We start from the raw sequence: 22,411 nt of genomic DNA, 5'->3' as shown, positions 1-22,411 counted from the left end.
GGGGGGGGTGTAGTGGCTGAAAATCCAACTGGATGGGTCTTGGAGCCAGAACATTCCGACTGCTGCCTTGTACCCTCCCCCCCGCACTAATCGTCAACGATACGGTCAGTGTCAGTCAGACACCTCATCTTTCGCGACTGCACTTTCGTTCAGAACTTTTTTCGATACATTTGTACCTTATGGGGCAAAGATTTTGCTTATGTTGATGGCACTTTTAAACTTCCGTAGCTTAGCATTGAGTGTTTTAATTGTATACCATAGAGACAATGTATATCCCAACGACGTAGCCAGGAATTTGGAAGGGGAGCACTTTTTGCGATTGAAATGGGGGAGGGGTCTAAGGGGAGGGCGTGTCCCCTCCCCTTTGAGATATTTTTGAACAATTGAAGGTTCTTAGATGCGATCTGGTGCAACTTGTTGCAATTTTCATCATTAACATATGATATCATATTATCAGCAGATTTTGTTTCCTGTTTGAATTCTTTTACATGTTCTTTTACATAATATATCAGAAAGACAAACATAGTGCTCTTTTACAATTTTTCCAGAAGGATGATTCTTGTTTATTGTCCAATGTCTGGACTTTAATACATTTGACGAACTTAACTGATGGACAATATAAACTTGCATATTTTGTAAGACAGCCAGATTTGCAGTGGCCTAAAAAAATATCGTTATCGCCGTGTATTAGCAGTGTAATAATTATTTATAGGAAGTGCATATCACATACGATTGCTAACTTAGCTTCATAACAGGCTGTTCGTGCAACAACCTAGGAAGAATCATAACAAGAGCCCAAGGGCACTGGGGTTCCTTTCTTGGGGTATATGACAATACACATAATATTATCAAGCAAGATTGGGCTCAAATAGTCCAAGTAATTGTGGTCCTACATGTTCCCATAAAGTAACCAACACTATAGCCAACGATTTTGTGATCACAAAATGTGATCGGATATTTGATCAAAAGGCACTTTTGAGATCTAAATATGGCGTCGAAAATGTAAGAAATATAAGAGACCTACAAGCGTGTCAACAGATATGATAACATTGGTGACCTCAGATGACATGACCTTAAAGTTTCAAAATGTTCCACCACCCCATTCACAACTTGTCCCAAAATATTAACCATGTCACACCTTGGCATTGAGATTTAATTGCATTAAATGTCAAAAAATTAACTTTGAACTTGTATACATAACTTCACATACAAAGGTCACCCGGAGGTCAACCAATTGACATTTTTGATCGGTGAGACCTAAATAGAGCATGACTGTAAAAATTCACACATTTTTTCTTTGCCCATTTTCTCCCCCTAAAATACTACTTTTTTAACATTAGCTGACCTTTGGTGACGTTGGATCACATGACTGTTAAGTTTGAAATATTTCCCTATACCATTTGCAACTTGTCCAAAAAAATCAACCTTGTCACACCTTGGCACTGGGAGTTATTGCATTAAATGTCTGAAAATTAACTTTGACCTCACATAACTTCGCACATGAAGGGCAAACGGGGGTCAACCCATTGACATTTATGATCAGAAGGTACCTTTAACATCTGAAAATAGCATTGAAACTGTAAAAATCTACAAAACACGAAAAGGTCACCAGAGGTCAAATTGAGGTCAAGGGTCACCCAGATGTGGGTCGACAATTGGATTACATTGAAGCAACTCCCAACCCTAACGGGCAATTTGTTCTCAAGTTATCGCAAAAATACTAGTTTTTTATCATTAATTGACCTTTGGTGACCTCGGATCACATGACCGTTAAGTTTGAAAATATTCCCCTATACCATTTGCAACTTGTCTCAAAATATCAACTGTGTAACACCTTGGCACTGGGAGTTATTACACTGAATGTCTGAAAATTAACTTTGACCTCATATAACTTAACAGGGCATATTTTAAACGAAATTAATTGATTAGTACGTTTTGCTAACCAACTGCCATTTTGATTAGCACTGCATAAAAATCGATTAGCATTGAGAAATTTGTGAATATAGTAATCTTCATTTCTCATTTATGTATAAATGTATGTACTGTAGCCTAGATACGCCTGACGCTATCATTCCACAAAGTATGCATCAAAAGGAGGACATATAAATACATTTCTTGTGTGAAAATGCAGGTGGTATCCGTTTCTCATTTCGCTCAACTAACCTACTCGCGCCGGGAGTCAAGTCATATTCCAGCCACGACCAATTGTTCTCCGAAATCCATTTCTTAGCCGTTTCCTCCTTTAAACCTTAAACTGCCATGACGAAGTATTCGGAAGTAAATTACAAAACGGAAACTGCGCGATCACGAATCCTGAACTCCTGATTCTGTAACAATGTAATTTCTGTTCAACCGATGGCGATAAATCCGATAATCCGATTACATTCTGAAACTACAGTACTACACAGTGCAATATTATTATTGTAATGTTAGCCTATAGCCAGCACCAGTAGCCCACAACGTGGTATTGCAATTAGGGTTGGGCGATATTTGCTTTTTAACGTCACGATAAATAGATCAAAAATTATCGCGATAATTCGATAATTACGATAATTTTTCCTTGTTGTGTTTAGTGTGTTCGCGAACACACTAAAAACAACTGCCGATTTCCCACCGGTGGTTTCGCGCAGCGAACATGCACACCAACCCCTGTTGCGTGCAAGCATAGTGTCGTGGGGTCCAGGGGCCCGCCTTAGCGCCCGGTGGTGTCAAGGGGTGGAACCCCTTGTGTGGGGTTCCAGGGGGCGAAGGCCCCCGGAAATTTTTAGTATTTTTGCGTGTCTGGCGATAAAAAATTCGCAGTTGAGGATTCAAAATACTGACAACTTTTTGAATTTAAATTGTCACGAAACTGATGAAAATTTTAAAATGACAAGTTAGAGTAGCTATATTATGTGATAAAATGAAAAGAGATTTAATCTGTCTTACAATCTTTAAAAAGTTTAACTTACAAAACTGTCGATATTATGAACAAAACAATCTATTCCCCATGATACACGAGGCAGTCTATACCATACAGTTATAGCACGATATCAAGGCCCCAATATGCTACAGTATGGCCATCTTTATGAAAGTAAGAATCTTGTAATCCCATGTTTTAGGCCACTTGGCATGATTAACTAAATGCTTAATATTGTTTCCATGTCCTTGTAGAAAATGTCAACTTCGCAAAATACAATTAGTTGTGTTTTTGTTGTTACGTGAGATCCGTAACCGACGAAGTGGTTAGGCTATTTACTATACACTTAACTATGGTAGGATATTATTATTATTATTTTTTTTTTGTGGAAATTCTAGAAAATACTTTCTTTTCCCCCGCTTAACACTAGATGTGGTCTTATGGTTTATTCAGAAATGGGTGTACTAGAGCCTTGTTTACATGACATTAGTTGCATTTAGCACGATATGCCAGTTTCGCGTGAATTTTTCGAAAGTATTTTGCTCGACCTTTCGTAAAATTTGAAAGGTGTACCAACTTACTGTTCGTACACAATTGGTAATGTCTCTACTGATTTTCAGAGTTTTTTCTCTATACAGTCAATGTTGTAAAGGACGGGTTTTTCACGAAGTTCAAACGTCAGTAAAGTTGATAAACTTTATTTCTTTTCAACTTTCTTAACCATGGAATGCTAGAATAACATTTACACTTAAAACGGAAAAAGGATAATCGCATTTTTTCCACATTTATTTCAAATTTCTTTCACAAGAAATTATCGTCATTTGTTCAATCCTCAAAAAATATCGTCTTGAAAAAAATATAAGCAATATCAGTTACGCGATGGTCCGTATCATAGTGGTACAGTACGGATATATCAATGACCATGCTTCTAGTAATTTATACTGCCCGCACATATCTAGCGCCCGTTCGCGGACTACGACTGTCATAGATATAGTACATACTACGGCCCTGTGTAAAACATGCATTAGCAACTTGATTGCGATTTCCAGTTAGGCTATATTGGTGATGGAAAAACGTAGCGATTCATGATTCGCAGAACTTGCGAATCAACTAGGGAAATGATTCGCAAACAGGCTATTTCGACTCGCAAACTGCGATGCGAACCCGGTTAAAATATGCCCTGTAACTTAACATACAAAGGTCACCTTGGGTCAACTTATTGACATTTTTGATTGATGAGACCTAAATTAGAGCATCAAACTATACAAATTCAAACATTTTTTCTTTGCCCATTTTCTACCCCCAAAATACTAGTTTTTTAACATTAATTGACCTTTGGTGACCTCGGATCACATGACCGTTAAGTTTGAAAATATTCCCCTATACCATTTGCAACTTGTCCAAAAATATCAACCATGTCACACCTTGGAACTGGGAGTTGTTGCATTAAATGTCTGAAAATTAACTTTGACCTCGTATAACTTCGCACACGAAGGTCACACGGGTGTCAACCAATTGACATTTTTGATCGGAAGGTACCTTTGATATCCAAATCTAGCATCAAAACTAAACAATTTCTTTTTTGCTCGTTTCCTCCCAAAATAAGCACATTTTGTCTAATGTGACCTTTGACCTTTTGACCTTGGTTTCAGATGTAGTTTAATATCCTGATTCCAAAAAAACAAAACGACAAGTCTGTTCAACCATCCTAACTCCGACCGAAAAACTTTGACCCCATATAACTTCGCATATAAAGGTCACACAGGGTCAACCTATTGACATTTATGATCAGAATGTACCTTTGACATCTGAAAATAGCATCAAAACTGTAAAAATCTACAAAACACGAAAAGGTCACCAGAGGTCAAGGGTCACCCCGATGCGGGTCGACAATTGGATTACATTGAAGCAACTCCCAACCCTAACGGATATTTGTTCTCAAGTTATCGCAAAAATACTAGTTTTTTATCATTAATTGACATTTGGTGACCTCGGATCACATGACCATTAAATTTGAAAATGTTCCTCTAATCAGTTCACAACTTTTCCCAAAATACCAACCTTGTGGCACATTGGCACTGGGAGTTATTGCAGTTTTAATATTTTCCGTTTTTGGACCATAACTGACCTTTGGTGACCTTTGTGGGCACCAAAAACAATAGGGCACACCTTCTCCATATGGCGGATCTATAGTCCAAGTTTGGCCTCAATCCAACATTCGCTTATTGAGATAAAGCGTACCCAAGCAAGTGTCACAGACGCACACACACACATGTTTGAGTTTCATTCAGACCGAGGACCCCATTGTATTTTCCATTGTTCAAATCCACGTACCCTAACTTTAACAATACCCCATACAATAGAATTCTTCCGAGGACGTGGTGATTCTTTAGAAATCACAACCGATGACCTGAAATTCTTTTGTTCAAGTCCTTGGTCAGATAGCAAAACAAACGCACACACACATGTTTGCATTACATTCAGACCGAGGACCCTATTGTATTTTCCAATGTTCAAATCCACGTACCGTAACATTAACAATACCCCATACAATAGAATTCTTCCGAGGACGTGGTGATTCTTTAGAAATCACAACCGAGGACCTGAAATTCTTTTGTTCAAGTCCTCGGTCAGATAGCAAAACAAACGCACACATACATACACACACACACACGCCAACCTGACTACATAGGTTCCTTTTGCTAAAGCAAGGAACCAAAAGGATGAGAACGCACGTTGTCGTCGTCGTTGTGCATACGGTTCGTGACATTCAATCGAGTGAGGTTAGGTAGGCAATATATATTTTATTACGCAATGGCCAACTGTAGGTTTTAAATAGGCTATAGGCTAAATTTCGCTAGTTGCATCTGCCAAACTAAGTTAGTAGTTGAATCAGTAGGCCTGAATGTTATTACGATTTTAATCGAGTTAACGGAGCTGACGAGTATCCAAGATCAAAAAAGCACTGACAAAATACCATGCTAAAAAAAACAACAGTTTTTAAACATTTTATCGACACTCAAAGGGGGGAGCAGTCGCTTCCCTGGCTACATCCCTGGTATATCCTGAACTTACTTGAAGCTAGCGAACAGGGTCGACCCACCCAATAGCAAAATTAATACATAAATTATCCGAATTGAGGCTGGCCAACCCTTTATATTTTTTTTAGAGTATTCAAAATCATACGAAGTTTTGTATGGTGGAGTATAAGATTCGAGAGATACAATTTCTCAATGTGACGAGGAAAACGCGGTAAATATGACTGATTAAAGGTCAATTTTGATCGAAAATTTTATGTCACTCACAAAGTACAAGAACATATGAAAATCAGAGTGCGACAGTCAGAAAAATTAGAGTGCGACAGTCGGAAATTCCGAATTGAAGCTGGCGACAGTCGGAAATTCCGACAGTCGGAAATTCCGACTGTCGCACTCAAATTTTCCAACTATCGTCATTTTTACAAAGATTGGGGGGGGGGGTGAGACACCCCCCAACACAACACCCCCCTCTAGAGACGTCCCTGATCACAACTAGTCTGATTTCAGCAGTTTCTACACAATCAGATAGAAATTTAAACTTGAATATTCCCATAGCGGAATAAGATATTTCAACCGTTTTTTCATCATTGTGTTTCTTTCATTGTCTTCTTTCATATAAGATAAACATGTACGACACCTGAACTAATCCTAGTTCTGTTAACTATAGGCTTGAAATGTTTTCGATATTGCAGTTCACAACAATTATCAAGAACGTAACTTCATTCAACTACCTAAATGTTTTAGCCACAACGTATTTTCATTCAACGTCGTATGACGCCGTTTCATTGACCAAAAGACCCCTGATATATATAGTTAAGGGTAATATATAATTGCATATATATTTTTTAATGTTAGTCATGTTTGTTAGGCGGTTTCACCTATCGCACCATGCACACGGGCCCTATATCAGTTACTTAACAAAATACTGTCTCACATTGTGACACAGGTCCAGTACCGAGCGATTGCATGGCCTGCATCTGTGCGGTTGAAAGTAATTGCAACTCAAACATTGGATGCAATGTGGATCGTGGTTCCTACTCTTGTGGTCCTTTCCAAATCAAACAGCCCTACTACACTGATGCTCTGACGAGGAGTAGCAACTTGGGTTCAGGTGAGTAGAGTATAGGCCCGATGAGAAGCGAAAAGGGGAGGAAGAGGGGTATAGGAGACAAAGCACCGGGCACGAGTCAAAATAGGATAAATAATATTGTTTTCTTATTATTACATTATATACCGTAGTTTAAGGAAAATGAAGAGTGCATAAAAGGGGACAAGGTGACATAATTGTCCTGGAGGACCGACATTGGCCCAACTGGTGATACAAAAAGGGATTATCCAAACTTACAAAGTTTAATCTGTTATAGGAATTTGAGAATTAAACAAAACTCGCTTTTACACATTTACTAAAGTGTCAACATAGCCTAAGAAATATTTTGCTTTTGTGAACTTCTCCAGGCTGGGTATCTTGTACCACGAATAAGGCGTGCGCTGAGAGGACAGTACAAGCATACATGACCCGCTACGCAACATACTCTAGGCTTCGGCACACTCCTACTTGCGAAGACTTTGCCCGTATTCACAACGGGGGACCAAACGGGTACCGCTACTCGTCGACCATTGGCTATTGGAACAGGGTCTCCGCTTGTCTGAGATAGATTTGGAGACATTATCCATTATCGATGAGCTTAAAAGAAATAAAAAAAAAAACTTAACGTTAAGGTTACAAATCCCCAGTTATAAAGCATAAGAAAATCACTCCAAATTAATACATTTTCTTAAAGCAGCATTTTGCTTTTTGTCGCCGTTTTCAACTTTTTTGACAAGTCCATCGAGTTTTTTACATATATCATCAATCACAAAACTAAGATGATTTTCCCTACCAAAAGCATTAATTGGCGAGTAATTAAGGATATTTGCAGATAATGAGAAAAGTGTCCACCGACAAATTACATTAATCGCATAGTTCCCTCAACCCACTAGTTTGAATTCAACCAATCAGAGATGCAGGTTTAGTTATGAGCCGTTGCTGAAAATAGATTCAAAACGTCGAGTTGGTAACTTGGTACAACCAGCGAGCTGAACTCTAACAGCTCCCTGGTACAACTATGGACGTAAAACAGTCTGTTTTACCTCCATGGTACAACTGCACCCGAACCGAATTGTACAGTTGCTTATAATAGTGTTTTCGACTTGAATATATTACGCATTTACATGCATTCGTCTTATAACATGATAACACGTGTTATGCTAGAGGCACATTTTATTGCGGCCAGTGTTAAAAAAAAATGTAATAATATAAAAATATAAAATATATAAAATATAAAAATATTTTATATTATATAAAAAAAATCAAAAATCAAAATAAATAAATAAATAAATAAAAATATAATACCACTACGATTTACTGTATTGTATCTTTAACATATCTAGCTCTCGCATGCTCCCAAAACATAACACGTGTTAGTGTGTTATAACACCCTGGCATATAAATGCATGATATGCTACACGTTAAGAACAAATATAAGCTCACACCTTTTTGGCTTGGGTGACAACTGCCATAGACAATCTACACAAATCAAGCATGGTGTTGTATTACGTATTGACCGATGACGTTCGTAGCTTTTAAATATTCATATTATGGGCGAGGTTTATTTGGATCCCAACGGAAAATATCTTCGAGAAAGCAAACTTGAAGGTTGTATATTTTCGACATTTATGCCACCTTTTGAAGTAAGATTTGAATAGATAAGCTAGTTATGTATGTCGTTATGGCATCGTGTAATCCGTGAGGTTGAGAAAAACCATAGAAAAAGGACGCAAAATGCTGCTTTTATAAAACTAAAAAAGAATATTTCATTTTTTAATTAAAATATCCAACCCTTAGCTTATCGAAAATATAATTTAGCATTGAATATTATTCGTATTCTGTAATTTATTTTTATTATCACTATTTTCTTATGTTGCTATGTTTTATTCCGGTTAATTAGACAATTTGTACTTCAATCTGATGTGTTAAGCCTAATTCGAAGCAAAACATCGAACGATTTGTGATATATAAAGTCGTAGTTTTAATGGAATAATGCCACAGATGGGATGGAAAACAATTTTATGATAACAAGAACCCAAGGGCACTGTGGTTCCACTGTGGTTATGATAACAAGAAACCAACTCCAACCGAAAAACTTTGACCCCATATAACTTCGCACATAAAGGTCACACGGGGTCAACCTATTGACATTTATGATCAGAAGGTACCTTTGACATCTGAAAATAGCATCAAAACTGTAAAAATCCCTAAAACACGTAAAGGTCACCAGAGGTCAAATTGAGTTCAAGGGTCACCCAGATGCGGGTCGACAATTGGATTACACTGAAGCAACTCCCAACCCTAACGGACATTTCGTTCTCAAGTTATCGCAAAAATACTAGTTTTTTATCATTAATTGACCTTTGTTGACCTTCGATCACATTACCGTTAAATTTGAAAATGTTCCTCTAATCAGTTCACAACTTTTCCCAAAATACCAACCTTGTGGCACATTGGCACCGGGAGTTATTGCAGTTTTAATATTTTGGGTTTTTGGACCATAACTGACCTTTGGTGACCTTTGTGGGCACCAAAAACAATAGGGATCTTCCTCTTACTATGTGCTATCCACCCACCAAATTTGATCATGATACATCTTTTCCTTATTGAGATATCGTGTACACAAGCCAAGCGTCGCATACACACACACATACACACACACACGCCAAGTTGAATGCATAGGTTCCTTGCTTTGCAAAAAGCAAGGAACCAAAAATGTTACATTTCGAGATATATATTAAGTACAGTGGCATTGTGAACTTCGTACCTGTTAACGTGGTATAGACCTAATTGCTCTAAAAAAAATAATCTTGTCGATGAAAAAATATATATTGATATAAGATAAGGTAGATACCAACATGACGATACATTATAGGCGGCCCAGAGAAGTTTGTAAAACAAGAGTCCAAGGGCACTGTGGTTCCTTGCTTGGGGTATATACAATACACATAATATTATCAAGCAAGATTGGGCTCAAATAGTCCAAGTAATTGTGGTCCTACATGTTCCCATAAAGTAACCAACACTATAAGCCAACACTTTTGTGATCACAAAATGTGATCGGATTTTTGATCAAAAGGCATTTTTGAGATCTAAATATGGCGTCGAAAATGTAAGAAATATAAGAGACCTACAAGCGTGTCAACAGATATGACAACATTGGTGACCTCAGATGACATGACCTTTAAGTTTCAAAATGTTCCACCACCCCATTCACAACTTGTCCCAAAATATCAACCATGTCACACCTTGGCATTGAGATTTAATTGCATTAAATGTCTAAAAATTAACTTTGAATTGTATACATAACTTCACACACAAAGGTCACCCGGAGGTCAACCAATTGACATTTTTGATCGGTGAGACCTAAATAGAGCATGACTGTAAAAATTCACACATTTTTTCTTTGCCCATTTTCTCCCCCCAAAATACTACTTTTTTTAACATTAGCTGACCTTTGGTGACGTTGGATCACATTACCGTTATGTTTGAAAATATTCCCCTATACCATTTGCAACTTGTCCAAAAATATCAACCTTGTCACACCTTGGCACTGGGAGTTATTGCATTAAATGTGTGCAAATTAACTTTGACCTCACATAACTTCGCACACGAAGGTCACACGGGGGTCAAGCCATTGACATTTATGATCAGAAGGTACCTGTAACATTTGAAAATAGCATCGAAACTGTAAAAATCCACAAAACACGAAAAGGTCACCAGAGGTCAAATTGAGGTCAAGGGTCACCCAGATGGGGGTCGACAATTGGATTACATTGAAGCAACTCCCAACCCTAACGGGCAATTTGTTCTCAAGTTATCGCAAAAATACTAGTTTTTATCATTAATTGACCTTTGGTGACCTTGGATCACATGACCGTTAAGTTTGAAAATATTTGCAACTACTCCAAAAATATCAACCTTGTCACACCTTGGAACTGGGAGTTATTGCATTAAATGTCTGAAAATTAACTTTGACCTAATATAACTTCCCACACGAAGGTCACACAGGGGTCAACCCATTGACATTTATGATCAGAAGGTACCTTTTACATCTGAAAATAGCATCGAAACTGTAAAAATCCACAAAACACGAAAAGGTCACCAGAGGTCAAATTGAGGTCAAGGGTCACCCAGATGCGGGTCGATAATTGGATTACATTGAAGCAACTCCCAACCCTAACGGACAATTTGTTCTCAAGTTATCGCAAAAATACTAGTTTTTATCATTAATTGACCTTTGGTGACCTTGTATCACATGACTGTTAAGTTTGAAAATATTCGCCTATACCATTTCCAACTACTCCAAAAATATCAACCTTGTCACACCCTGGAACTGGGAGTTATTGCATTAAATGTCTGAAAATAAAGTTTGACCTCATATAGCTTTGCACACGAAGGTCACACGGGGGTCAACCTATTGACATTTATGATCAGAAGGTACCTTTAACATCTGAAAATAGCATCGAAACTGTAAAAATCCACAAAACACGAAAAAGGTCACCAGAGGTCAAATTGAGGTCAAGGGTCACCCAGATGCGGGTCGACAATTGGATTACATTGAAGCAACTCCCAACCCTAACGGACAATTTGTTTCAAGTTATCGCAAAAATACTAGTTTTTTATCATTAATTGACCTTTGGTGACCTCGGATCACATGACCGTTAAGTTTGAAAATATTCCCCTATACCATTTGCAACTTGTCTCAAAATATCAACTGTGTAAAACCTTGGCACTGGGAGTTATTACACTAAATGTCTGAAAATTAACTTTGACCTCATATAACTTAACATACTAAGGTCACCATGGGTCAACTTATTGACATTTTTGATTGATGAGACCTAAATTAGAGCATCAAACTATACAAATTCAAACATTTTATTCTTTGCCCATTTTCTACCCCCAAATACTAGTTTTTTAACATTAATTGACCTTTGGTGACCTCGGATCACATGACCGTTAAGTTTGAAAATATTCCCCTATCATTTGCAACTTGTCCAAAAATATAAACCATGTCACACCTTGGAATTGGGAGTTGTTGCATTAAATGTCTGAAAATTAACTTTGACCTCGTATAACTTCGCACACGAAGGTCACACGGGTGTCAACCAATTGACATTTATGATCAGAAGGTACCTTTGATATCCAAATCTAGCATCAAAACCAAACATTTTCTTTTTGCTCGTTTCCTCCCAAAATAAGCACATTTTTTCTTATGTGACCTTTGACCTTTTGACCTTGTTTTCAGATGGAGTTTAATCTCCTGATTCCAAAAATCAAAACGACAAGTCTGTACAACCATCCTAACTCCGACCGAAAAACTTTGACCCCATATAACTTCGCACATAAAGTTCACACGGGGGTCAACCTATTGACATTTATGATCAGAAGGTACCTTTGACATCTGAAAATAGCATCAAAACTGTAAAATTCCCCAAAAACATGTAAAGGTCACCAGAGGTCAAATTGAGGTCAAGGGTCATCCAAATGCCGGTCGACAATTGGAAAACACTGAAGCAACTCCCAACCCTAACGGACATTTCGTTCTCAAGTTATCGCAAAAATACTAGTTTTTTATCATTAATTGACCTTTGGTGACCTCGGATCACATGACCATTAAATTTGAAAATGTTCCTCTAACCAGTTCACAACTTTTCCCAAAATATCAACCTTGTCGCACATTGGCACTGGTAGTTATTGCAGTTTTAATATTTTCTGTTTTTGGACCATAACTGACCTTTGGTGACCTTTGTGGGCACCAAAAACAATAGGGCACACGTTCTCCATATGGCGGATCTATAGTCCAAGTTTGGCCTCAATCCAACATTCCCTCATTGAGATAGAGCGTACCCAAGCAAGTGTCACAGACGCACACACACACACACATACACACACGCCAACCTGACTACATAGGTTCCTTTTGCTAAAGCAAGGAACCAAAAAGGGGTGTGGTCACTGAAGCGACATCCCAGCAAATAATTAAAATTTAGACGTCAAAGGGAGCATCATATGGAAACATTTTGGGTAGCTTGTCGCATTAAACATTGCGCAATATGTATATACATCACGATTCTTTTATGCAAACTCTTTCATCATAGCTAAGACAATTCGTTCGCGAGGGGGTGCGGGGGGCGGGAGGTGCCGGGGGGGTAGTCTCATGTGTGTACATACACTATGTTTGCCACAACTTCCGTGGGATAAAACAAAATGGCACCCTCTAGCGCCCCTCTGTTGCGACCCCGGGTTTTCCCTTTGCCTTAATTCAAAGCCTATAAAATACAATATTAGATAGATTCAGGGAAATAAACTCAAGGGACCAAAAGACTACTGAGAGGTTTCTGAAAGTTAAAACAAAACGATGTATTAACAATGATACAATCTCTACTGATTTGTACAAGGATTCTTGGTACTAGAAATTTGGACTCCCACAGACAGATTTTACAACATTATACGGTCGTTAAATTATTAAAAGATTACTTAACTTATCTTACGCGGCGCGTGCTGGCTCTCGGTTCCGTTCGTAACTGTGCTGACCTCCTTGCGTCACCAACAACGATGTCGGGACTCGGGAGTATCCCTCGTAGGCTGGTATCCCGTGACTTGGTCAGGAGCAAATCCGTTCCCCGCTGGTCCCATTTGACTCAACATTTGTATCCCAAGGATGGCTTCCTCCTGGGTGAACTCCGAAAAACTCTGCCGAAGTCACGCCTGTCCTGGTTAAACGACGCACCAATCTGATAAACAAACAGTCCACTGGTTCCTCCGTCCGTCCCCTCGATAATTAAAGGCACTCTCTCAGCTAGGAAATTGCTAATCTTGTCTCAACGCATTCCCCGATTAAAAAATAACAAGAGCATCAATGACGCAGTATCTCAATACTGGAAGTTTTAATTTTGATTCCTAATTTCAAATCTTTGCTCTGTCTCTACAATTATCAATATCAATCATGGTACAACAAATATATAACTTGCATTTTTGCTACTTTGCCACTAATAGTCTCTGCAGGTTACACTTTATCCTGCTAGTCTTGCCTTTAGCGCTCATTGCCTGTTAGTCGAAAGAACGACGTTGCAAGGTTTAGTAATGTCATAGAATATTTCAGAACTTGTTTTTATGTGGTATCCTTCATCTTGGGTCAGTCTCTGTTGGACTTTTTGGTCATATAGTTTGACGTCAATCACAACGGCCAAATTAGAAGAGGCGAACAACTCGACCATATTCTTGATGCCTGCTTTGAGAGCTACAGTAGGCCTATTGACCTACTGTATGTTACTGTAGACTGTAGTGGTGACTACCATCAAAACTGTGTCCACTTCTAGATATAACAACCCACGTTTTTCCATCTCAATTTTTCTGACATGAAGATTTCATGGATTTATGACTTGGAAAAAATAATGTAAAAGAAGATTACAAGTTTTTATATGCAAGTGATGGGTGGCCTCCTCCTCCCCTAATAGCCACCTCAGTTCCTCTCCATTTTGTTATTTTATTTTAATTCTTTGTACAATTGATGTCAAACATTACAGGTTCAAAAGAATGCTAAACATACTTCTTATAACCTTATACATCTTATATCCTTATAAATAAAACATAACCTTATACAATTTTTATAGTCTTATAAAAGTTGTGATGCTATGGCCGGCTCCTGTTTTATACGTACCCATCAAACAAACTTACCCTGGTCCTTCCTAGGAAAAGCTGTCTGAACACCAGTACAATGCTAATGTGGCTATCACTGAAAGCCTAATAGGCCTAGGGGGCCTAGGCCTATATATATATTTTTTAAATGCACTAGGCCTACAGTAAGTAGCCTTCAGAAATACAAGAATGTGTATACGTAATTATACAAAATACATGATGGGCAATCAAACAAACTTATCATGGCCCTTGCTCTGAAAAGCTACCTGAACACCAGTACTATCCTTAAATGGATGCTACAAAAACGAAGGCCTAATATAAACTAAGTAGAATTCAGCAGTACAGGCTGTGTATATGTAATTAGCATGCAATACACACCTCGCGTACCTAACTACAGTACAGAAAATTGGTCGCGAGGGTAGCCATTTTCGTATATAACATGTAGCTGTCATGAGTCTTAGCCAATCTGCTACAAAACAGACTTGGGGGCGGGGCTTAATCATCAAAAACGGACCTTTTTACTAAAAGTAGGGGCGACAGCTCAGTGTTGTTTTAAGAAAGAAAAATCATTTAAACATCAAATAAAGCAAATAAAAGCAATAAAATGTCATATACAGCTAGTAAAATTTTTATTAATACCTACCTGTAAACAACAAATGAAAGTTTAAAATGTTAATAAAATATATAATACATAGGACCCTATCTTAGACGATACCACTGTTGAAAGACAATTCTATTCTATTCTATTCTCTTTCATAAAACATAAATTTTGGAGCGTGTGCAAAACAGGTCTGCCAAAGTGTGTTTTCAGCCCAATTTGGCCCGATTTGGACATAAATCGGTGAAAAAGTCACAGAATGAGATACAATACTGGAATAAAAAATAGTAACTTTTGTTGGTCTATATGATATATTCTTGCTCTGGAAATTCCAGAGAAAAAGAACTTTGTTTGAAGACGCTGAAAAATTTTTAAGAGAAGAGAGAGTCCCACTTACTGTTACAATATCTCTATACATGTAATGTATTGAGATAAAAACAATGCTGCCCTCTTCTCACAGCGGCAGCATATTCATTTCATTCTCATCCTTAGCTATAAACAGCATACGGATCTGGGTACCTGTACCGCGAGGTATCAGGTTTCCGAGATTCTAATCCGCCTCTCACAGTGTTGCGTAACCTATAGGCATACTGTGTAATTGTACTGTGTGCTATGCGAACACTTGTAATGTACGCAATTTTTCGATTGGCTATATGGAACAGTGCATATAGTACTACTGGGAAAACGCTATACCAGCTCGTAGGAGTCATATGGACCGTATGATCTCGTGCTGCCGGTTTTGTTGGAGAAATTGCTGAAGGAATAAAAAGCAAATAGTTTCGTCGTGTAATTCTCTACAAACATGTGACCGAATATGTGCTGCTTATGTACTTTTATTTGACGAAACCACTTGCTGCTGGCCTAACGTTCTTCAATACTTGAGTTCAAAATAAAATAAAACTGTTAGCAAACTGCTTATCCACTGTGTAGGAAAATGTGTGAAAGTAAGTTGGACTGACGTTTCGATCCTAACAGGATCTTCTTCAAAGGCTAAATGACAAGTAACAGTAACAGAAGGAACAAATAACACACACATAATACAGACAGGTTAATGAGCATGCAGGGGCGGATGCAGGATTTGTGACAGGGGGGGTCCGACTGGTCCAGTCGCGCCTGAATGTAAGACTATCTAAGCGGAGTGCCACCATCAGTTGGCGCGGAGCGTACCATAAAATTTTTGGCTTTACAAACTCCCCAGATGGCCGGAAACGGCACTTCCCGAGTATTCTAAGCTGCATGTACCTAGCCTGAAAATATGGATCTCATGTCTGCAATTTCTCAATTGATGAGAAAAAAACAATCTATGAAATATGGTAATACATATCAGATGCGTTGAGATGATACAAAAATCATAATGCCTTTGTAGTCAGGTGGCTTAGCAAATTTAACGTTACCGGCCGGACAAAACTACCAAATTTGGCATGGAGTTTCTTTTCTACCTATCTATCGATTTTATCCGTGGAACACACTTTATCGGTGCCGATTTTCAAGATGGCGGCCAAAATTCAAGACGGCCGCCAGAAAAAAAGGAAATGTCGTATGTCTGGCTGTAAAAATCAGAAATGAACAAATGAGTGGTCATTTCAGGTGTTTCCAGGGTTCACTGAAACAGATGATGGTCATGGCATGTTGCTTGAGCCACCCATTTCCAAGATGGCGGCCAAAATCCAAGATGGCCGCCAGAAAAAAGGAAATGTCATATATCTGGCTGTAAAAATCGGAGATAAAAAAATGGGGGTCAATTCAGGTGTTTCCGGGGTCACTGAAACAGATGATGGTCATGGCATGCTGCTTGAGCTACCCATTTCCAAGATGGCGGCCAAAATCCAAGACGGCCGCCAGAAAAAAAGGAAATGTCATATGTCTGGCTGTAAAAATCAGAAATGAACAAATGAGTGGTCAATTCAGGTGTTTCCGGGGTTCACTGAAACAGATGATGGTCATGGCATGTTGCTTGAGCCACCCATTTCCAAGATGGCGGCCAAAATCCAAGATGGCCGCCAGAAAAAAGGAAATGTCATATATATGGCTGTAAATGTCATAAATGAACAAATGAGTGGTCAATTCAGGTGTTTCCGGGGTTCACTGAAACAGATGATGGTCATGGCATGTTGCTTGGGCCATCCATTTCCAAGATGGCGGCCAGAATCCAAGATGGCCCCCTGGAAAAAAAGGAAATTTCATATATATATTCATTCCCCAGACCCCCTCTGCCCTTTACTGATCGGGACCATCAAACCGTCCGTCCTCAAACGTGTAAATGAAACCGGGCTAGCACCATGACTATATGTTATGGCTGGTATTCTAATTGTGTCACTTTGGCTCAGGAAGCCACTTAGGACTTATTGGGGAACTTTGAGGTGTGATCGACCGTGGATAGACACTGTCGCAAAGCCCGTTATTATATGGGAGTTACGAGTGTCATGTAAGACTGATTACATTGAGTCAACTATATAATAGGGTAACTTGAGGGAAAACTGACCGGATGTGAATACCGACTCATTGGGAGAGTTTGTACGATTGTGCACCCTTCATAAACACAATGTCAATTGTGCGAACAACATACGCTAAGTCAGGTCACTAGGCATCTGAGGTATTTAGGTCGTTCTTTTCGAACCTGTACTCCAGGGCTGCTGTTAGCGAGGATCTCTAGGAAGACTTGTTGTCTGGTATAGACAAGGCCTCCCCCCCCCCCTTCATAAACACAACGTCAATTCTGCGAACAACACACGCTAAGTTAGGTCACTAGTCATCTGAGGTCAACCAATAACAATAACAACCAATAACACCTATAACGAAGGCGTGAAACCATCATTCCCACACCAACCAGACAAAGGGACACGCCAGCAAAAGGTGTTGCATAGTTTCGATGGTTTTACAGCCCACACAGGGACAAATCCCATAACCTAATCGCCACCTGACTAGGCGAAAATGGTTAGTGATGAGGACCCCATGTGCAATCCTCCTCGCCAAGTCCCGGAGACGGCTATCTAGTGACTTACAACACACAGACCGTCACACATCTGGAGAGATGGCGGTTTGGCAAGCCGACGGGCACACAGGCGCGAGCATTGAACATAACACAGAGGTGGCCACGTTCAGCAGAACATCTGGCCCACCCTCCTCTTTGATTCTACAAAGTGAGTCACCAATCTGAGTAAACACCCCGAAGGGCGTGTCGCCTTTGGCCGGTTATTGGAAAAGGATCCGGGCCAGCGGTGGCGAAAAAGAAACCAACACCAGAACCTAACAAAAAAGGCAAACGAGGGATTCTCAAATGCAACAAAAAAACCTATCAAAAGGAGAAAGCGCAGTTACGATGGTAGGTGGACCAAACCATGCCCACCCGCTCAAGGGGGTCTTTTACAGAACGGTCCTTTTGACAAGGTTTGGTTTGCACTTTCCCCAAATGAAACAAAAAATGATCCTCTCCAATCGCACCAAGGCTTAATTCGGTGCAGCGAACCCAAGCTATCGTTTTACTCTGAAGGGGGGGGGGGGGGGGGCTTGTCTATACCAGACAACAAGTCTTCCTGGAGATCCTCGCTAACAGCAGCCCTGGAGTACAGGTTCGAAAAGAACGACCTAAATAAATTTGTTCATCTCAGATATATACAGCCAGATATATGACATTTCCTTTTTTTCTGGCGGCCATCTTGGATTTTGGCCGCCATCTTGGAAAATCAGAGCCGATCAAGTGGGTTCCACGGATAAAATCAATAGATAGGTCGAAAAGAAACTCCATGCCAAATTTGGTACTTTTGTCCGGCCAGTAACATTAAGCCTGAAAATTGTTGCTAAGCCACCTGACTATAGCCCCCAATCCCCCTCCCGTTCCGTCACCACTGTTTGATGCAGGGCCGGATCCAGGATTCTGGAAGGGTGAGGGGTTTGGCCTCCAGTGATCCTAGGGTCTAAGGGGAGTGGGTTTCCCTCTATCCATTGTGAAATTCTTGGATATTTAAGTACAACAGGGAACCCCCTTCAATTTAGCCATGCAAAGCACCTACAAAAACTCACTCGAAATGTATCTGCATCAGTACGAGTTCCTATGCAGCCTACCGCTCTGCCACCTCACCGCCCAAAAAAATTCGAACACCACCTCAATTTTGAAACTTTTCAGTCTGAAAATTGAGATTTTAGGCATTTTTGGCACGTGTAGCACGCGTGCACACTATAGTTCATTTGACGGAAAAGACACACCTGGCTGACTTGTAAGGATAACCGCCCTTCTGACGTCCTACATGTTTAAAATTGGCGTTTAATTTAATTATTTTTTCTCTCTTTTTTTTTTTCCTTTTTTTTTGGGCCAAGAGCAGGGGGGCCGGACCCCCCTCTGGATCCGCGCCTGCAAAATGTGAACGCCAAATTAATCTCTACAGTAGCAAAATGATCGTGAATAACTTACATAGTTACTGCCGTCGAAGGTAGTTTCCTCCCTCCGATGTTTATGATGATGGTGATGGCCACTCATATTATGACCAGAAGCAACTTCCTGTATTAGAAAAAGAAAAGCAGCAAATATGGCATATATTCAAATACAAAAAAATAATACTGGATAATGAGTATAATGGAGGAGAGAGTATGATATCTATATATATGTCAGGTATGAACATTCTTGTAAGTAAAGAACAATTACGGTTACCTACTTACCATACATCTGAACTTCCCCAGACATCTGTGTTACATCTGCAATGTTTTTATGTAGTTGCAAAGAAAGTTGTAAGTAACTAATAAGGCCTACACCAGTTGGTAAAGCTTCTGTAATGGTGATTATCTAGCTAGCTACTCAAATTTAACAGCAGAAGGAAATATTGCCAATAGTAACAGTTATTAAAATGTTCTGATCTTACAATTAGAATGGCCCTTTTTAGCTTCCAGTCTGGTACCATTTGGGAGGGACCCCTCTATCACAAGTTTTCCTCCTTCAGGTCAAATATATTACCCCAAATTATTATGTTGTTTTCCATCCAACAATGCATCATACTTTTGGGGGGCTCCATCACAAGGGCAACAAACTTGGTATTTCTCCCAAATTTGCTGAAATTTTGAAAAGGGATTGATCAATACGCCTAGTTTCTATAACTAGGGCCTTTGGAATTGGTAATTGCTACTGTAGGCCTAACTAACATTAGGAATTTAAAGCATAACTTAGGATAGGCTATCCTGACATATACAATATATGTAAGGCCCACTAAGGTAGATCTAGACTACAGTAGTCTGAGTGGGTTCAGCCTATAGGCCAGTAACAACATTACCTAGGCCTAGTTGCTCGTATTATTTCGTCTACGGTCACGCAATTTATTGCTGCTACAGTGATAAGTTTCATTCAAGCTTCACAACTGACAATTCGAAGAAATATGAACTGTTTTTTTTTTTCAATTTGTTAACGTTACCAACTATAACTTGAGTGAATTGTTTAGATACTATTATTTTCGTGAAACTAGTAATCTGTAGGTAATATACAGTACACTACTTGCATTGAACGTAGGTTTAGGCTTCAACCGGATTTCGTTACATACAAATGCCAATGCGCAGTGGTACGTCGTGAGCCACTGTGAATTGATGTCATATGAGCCAGGACTTGGCTGAAGCAAAGGCGATCCCGCACTACCTAAAGTTTTAGATTTTACTTTCAATATTTCTATGCGATTTACCTTTGCTCGAGCTGATATCATGACAATATTGGAAGGTTTTTGTCCTTAAATTTTCTCTCTGCTTTGACTGTAACCTTCAGTACCCAGAATAAAGGCTGGGCAATATTCTAAATGTAACCTCGCCTTACCTAGCCGTCTACTGTCTTACTAAACTTTTTTAACCAATTAAAGGCAATGACGTTTCCTGATATTTGACTATAAATATAATGGTTGAAAAGTTATATGGAAAGGTCCGAAAAATATCACTGAAATATTTTATAAAAATAAACATAGCTTGTTGCGTTTTTCATAGGAAGTATCACAATATATTGCACAATGGAGGCTATTCTAAGACTAAGTATACTTATCAGTCCAACTATAATATGGGATGTTACTAAAACGAATGACAATTGCGTTACACATAACGAATGACAATATGTTGTACACACTAAAAAATTGCGTTGACTAAAACGAATGACAGTAATGACAGCACAGACATTTGCTTCAACTGGATATCACAGTTCAGACTTCGTGGGTATCTAGATCTAGTAAAGTACGGACAAGATAAATACGCACCTTATAGTAAGCGAAATTGAAAGTCTGATTTTAAAAAGTAAATTTAACGTCATTTTTCCGAAATTAATTGTTAGAAACTAACAATACTATAATCTTGAAACGGCTTCAGTTATCTTTCTACATAAATCTACAAAGGTAAAAAGCACAGCACTCAAGCGCATTCTCACACAAAAACTTTCCCTGTGGTTTCTATCCGTAAATTACACCAAACCCTGCAACCACGTAACATGCGATTTTCCTCAAATCATTTTTGCGCAGAAAACCAATAACCCGCATTTACTCCACTCCGTTAATCATTCCATCTCTTCTCAACACTGTCCTTCGTTGTCATTCGTTGTCATTCGCTGTCATTCGCTGTCATTCGCTGTCATTCGCAAATGATAATTAACCCTGTACAAAGTCAATTGTCATTCGGTCATTCGCTGTCATTCGTTTTAGTTTGTCCCATAATATGGAACAAATGTCATTTTCTTTTTTGCATTTCAGCTACAGAACAAGCTTTTAAGAAGTTGGTGTTGAACCAGTATTTTTGACTTTTTCGACTCTAATATTTGAACTTTCTAGCTTCCCGGCAATTTTCAAAAATTGTCTGAAGACCTTATAATGTAATTCAATTTCGACCATTTTCTCTCCGTACATTTGTTGCAAACATAATTCAAGGTGTTGACTTGTTTACACTGAGTTATTTTGTTTACAGAACTTATCGAAACTGCGGCTGTTTAAAGGCATTAAAGACTCGCGTATGGAACGCGGAAAGGGTCAACGTGAGGCGCCGTCCACTTAGAAATGGTCGTTCACCCAAAAACCGTTCACTTAGAGATCGCCGCTCAAATGCAAGCAGCCGCTCACTTAGTAATTGCCGTTTAACGTGAGGCGCTGTCCACTCAGAGATGGTCGTTCACTCAGAGACCGTTCACCCAGAGATCGTTGCTCAAGTGC

The 22,411-nt window shown here is 39.1% G+C and overlaps 1 protein-coding gene and 1 long non-coding RNA gene across 3 annotated transcripts in view; one reads left to right on the top strand and one right to left on the bottom strand.

Annotated features, from left to right (window-relative positions):
- LOC139969601 (lysozyme-like) overlaps positions 1-8,849 on the top strand; it is a 23,816-nt gene extending 14,967 nt beyond the window's left edge. For both annotated transcript variants that reach the window (XM_071974709.1, XM_071974708.1), the window contains 2 exons: positions 6,884-7,048; positions 7,393-8,849. In XM_071974709.1, the coding sequence (XP_071830810.1) occupies positions 6,884-7,048; positions 7,393-7,592 (365 nt within the window). In that variant the 3' untranslated portion in view covers positions 7,593-8,849. The remainder of the gene's footprint in view (positions 1-6,883; positions 7,049-7,392) is intronic.
- Positions 8,143-22,411, bottom strand: LOC139969603 (uncharacterized). Its single transcript, XR_011793770.1, has 3 exons — positions 20,918-22,411; positions 19,669-19,755; positions 8,143-16,014 (listed from the first exon to the last, which is right to left on the bottom strand). It is a non-coding gene; the product is annotated as an uncharacterized lncRNA (long non-coding RNA).

The sequence above is a fragment of the Apostichopus japonicus genome, chromosome 7, assembly GCF_037975245.1.
Source record: "Apostichopus japonicus isolate 1M-3 chromosome 7, ASM3797524v1, whole genome shotgun sequence".
NCBI classification, from domain to species: Eukaryota; Metazoa; Echinodermata; class Holothuroidea; order Aspidochirotida; family Stichopodidae; genus Apostichopus; species Apostichopus japonicus.
Note: the sequence above shows the minus strand (reverse complement) of the source record. Positions and strands in the feature narration are given on the sequence as shown.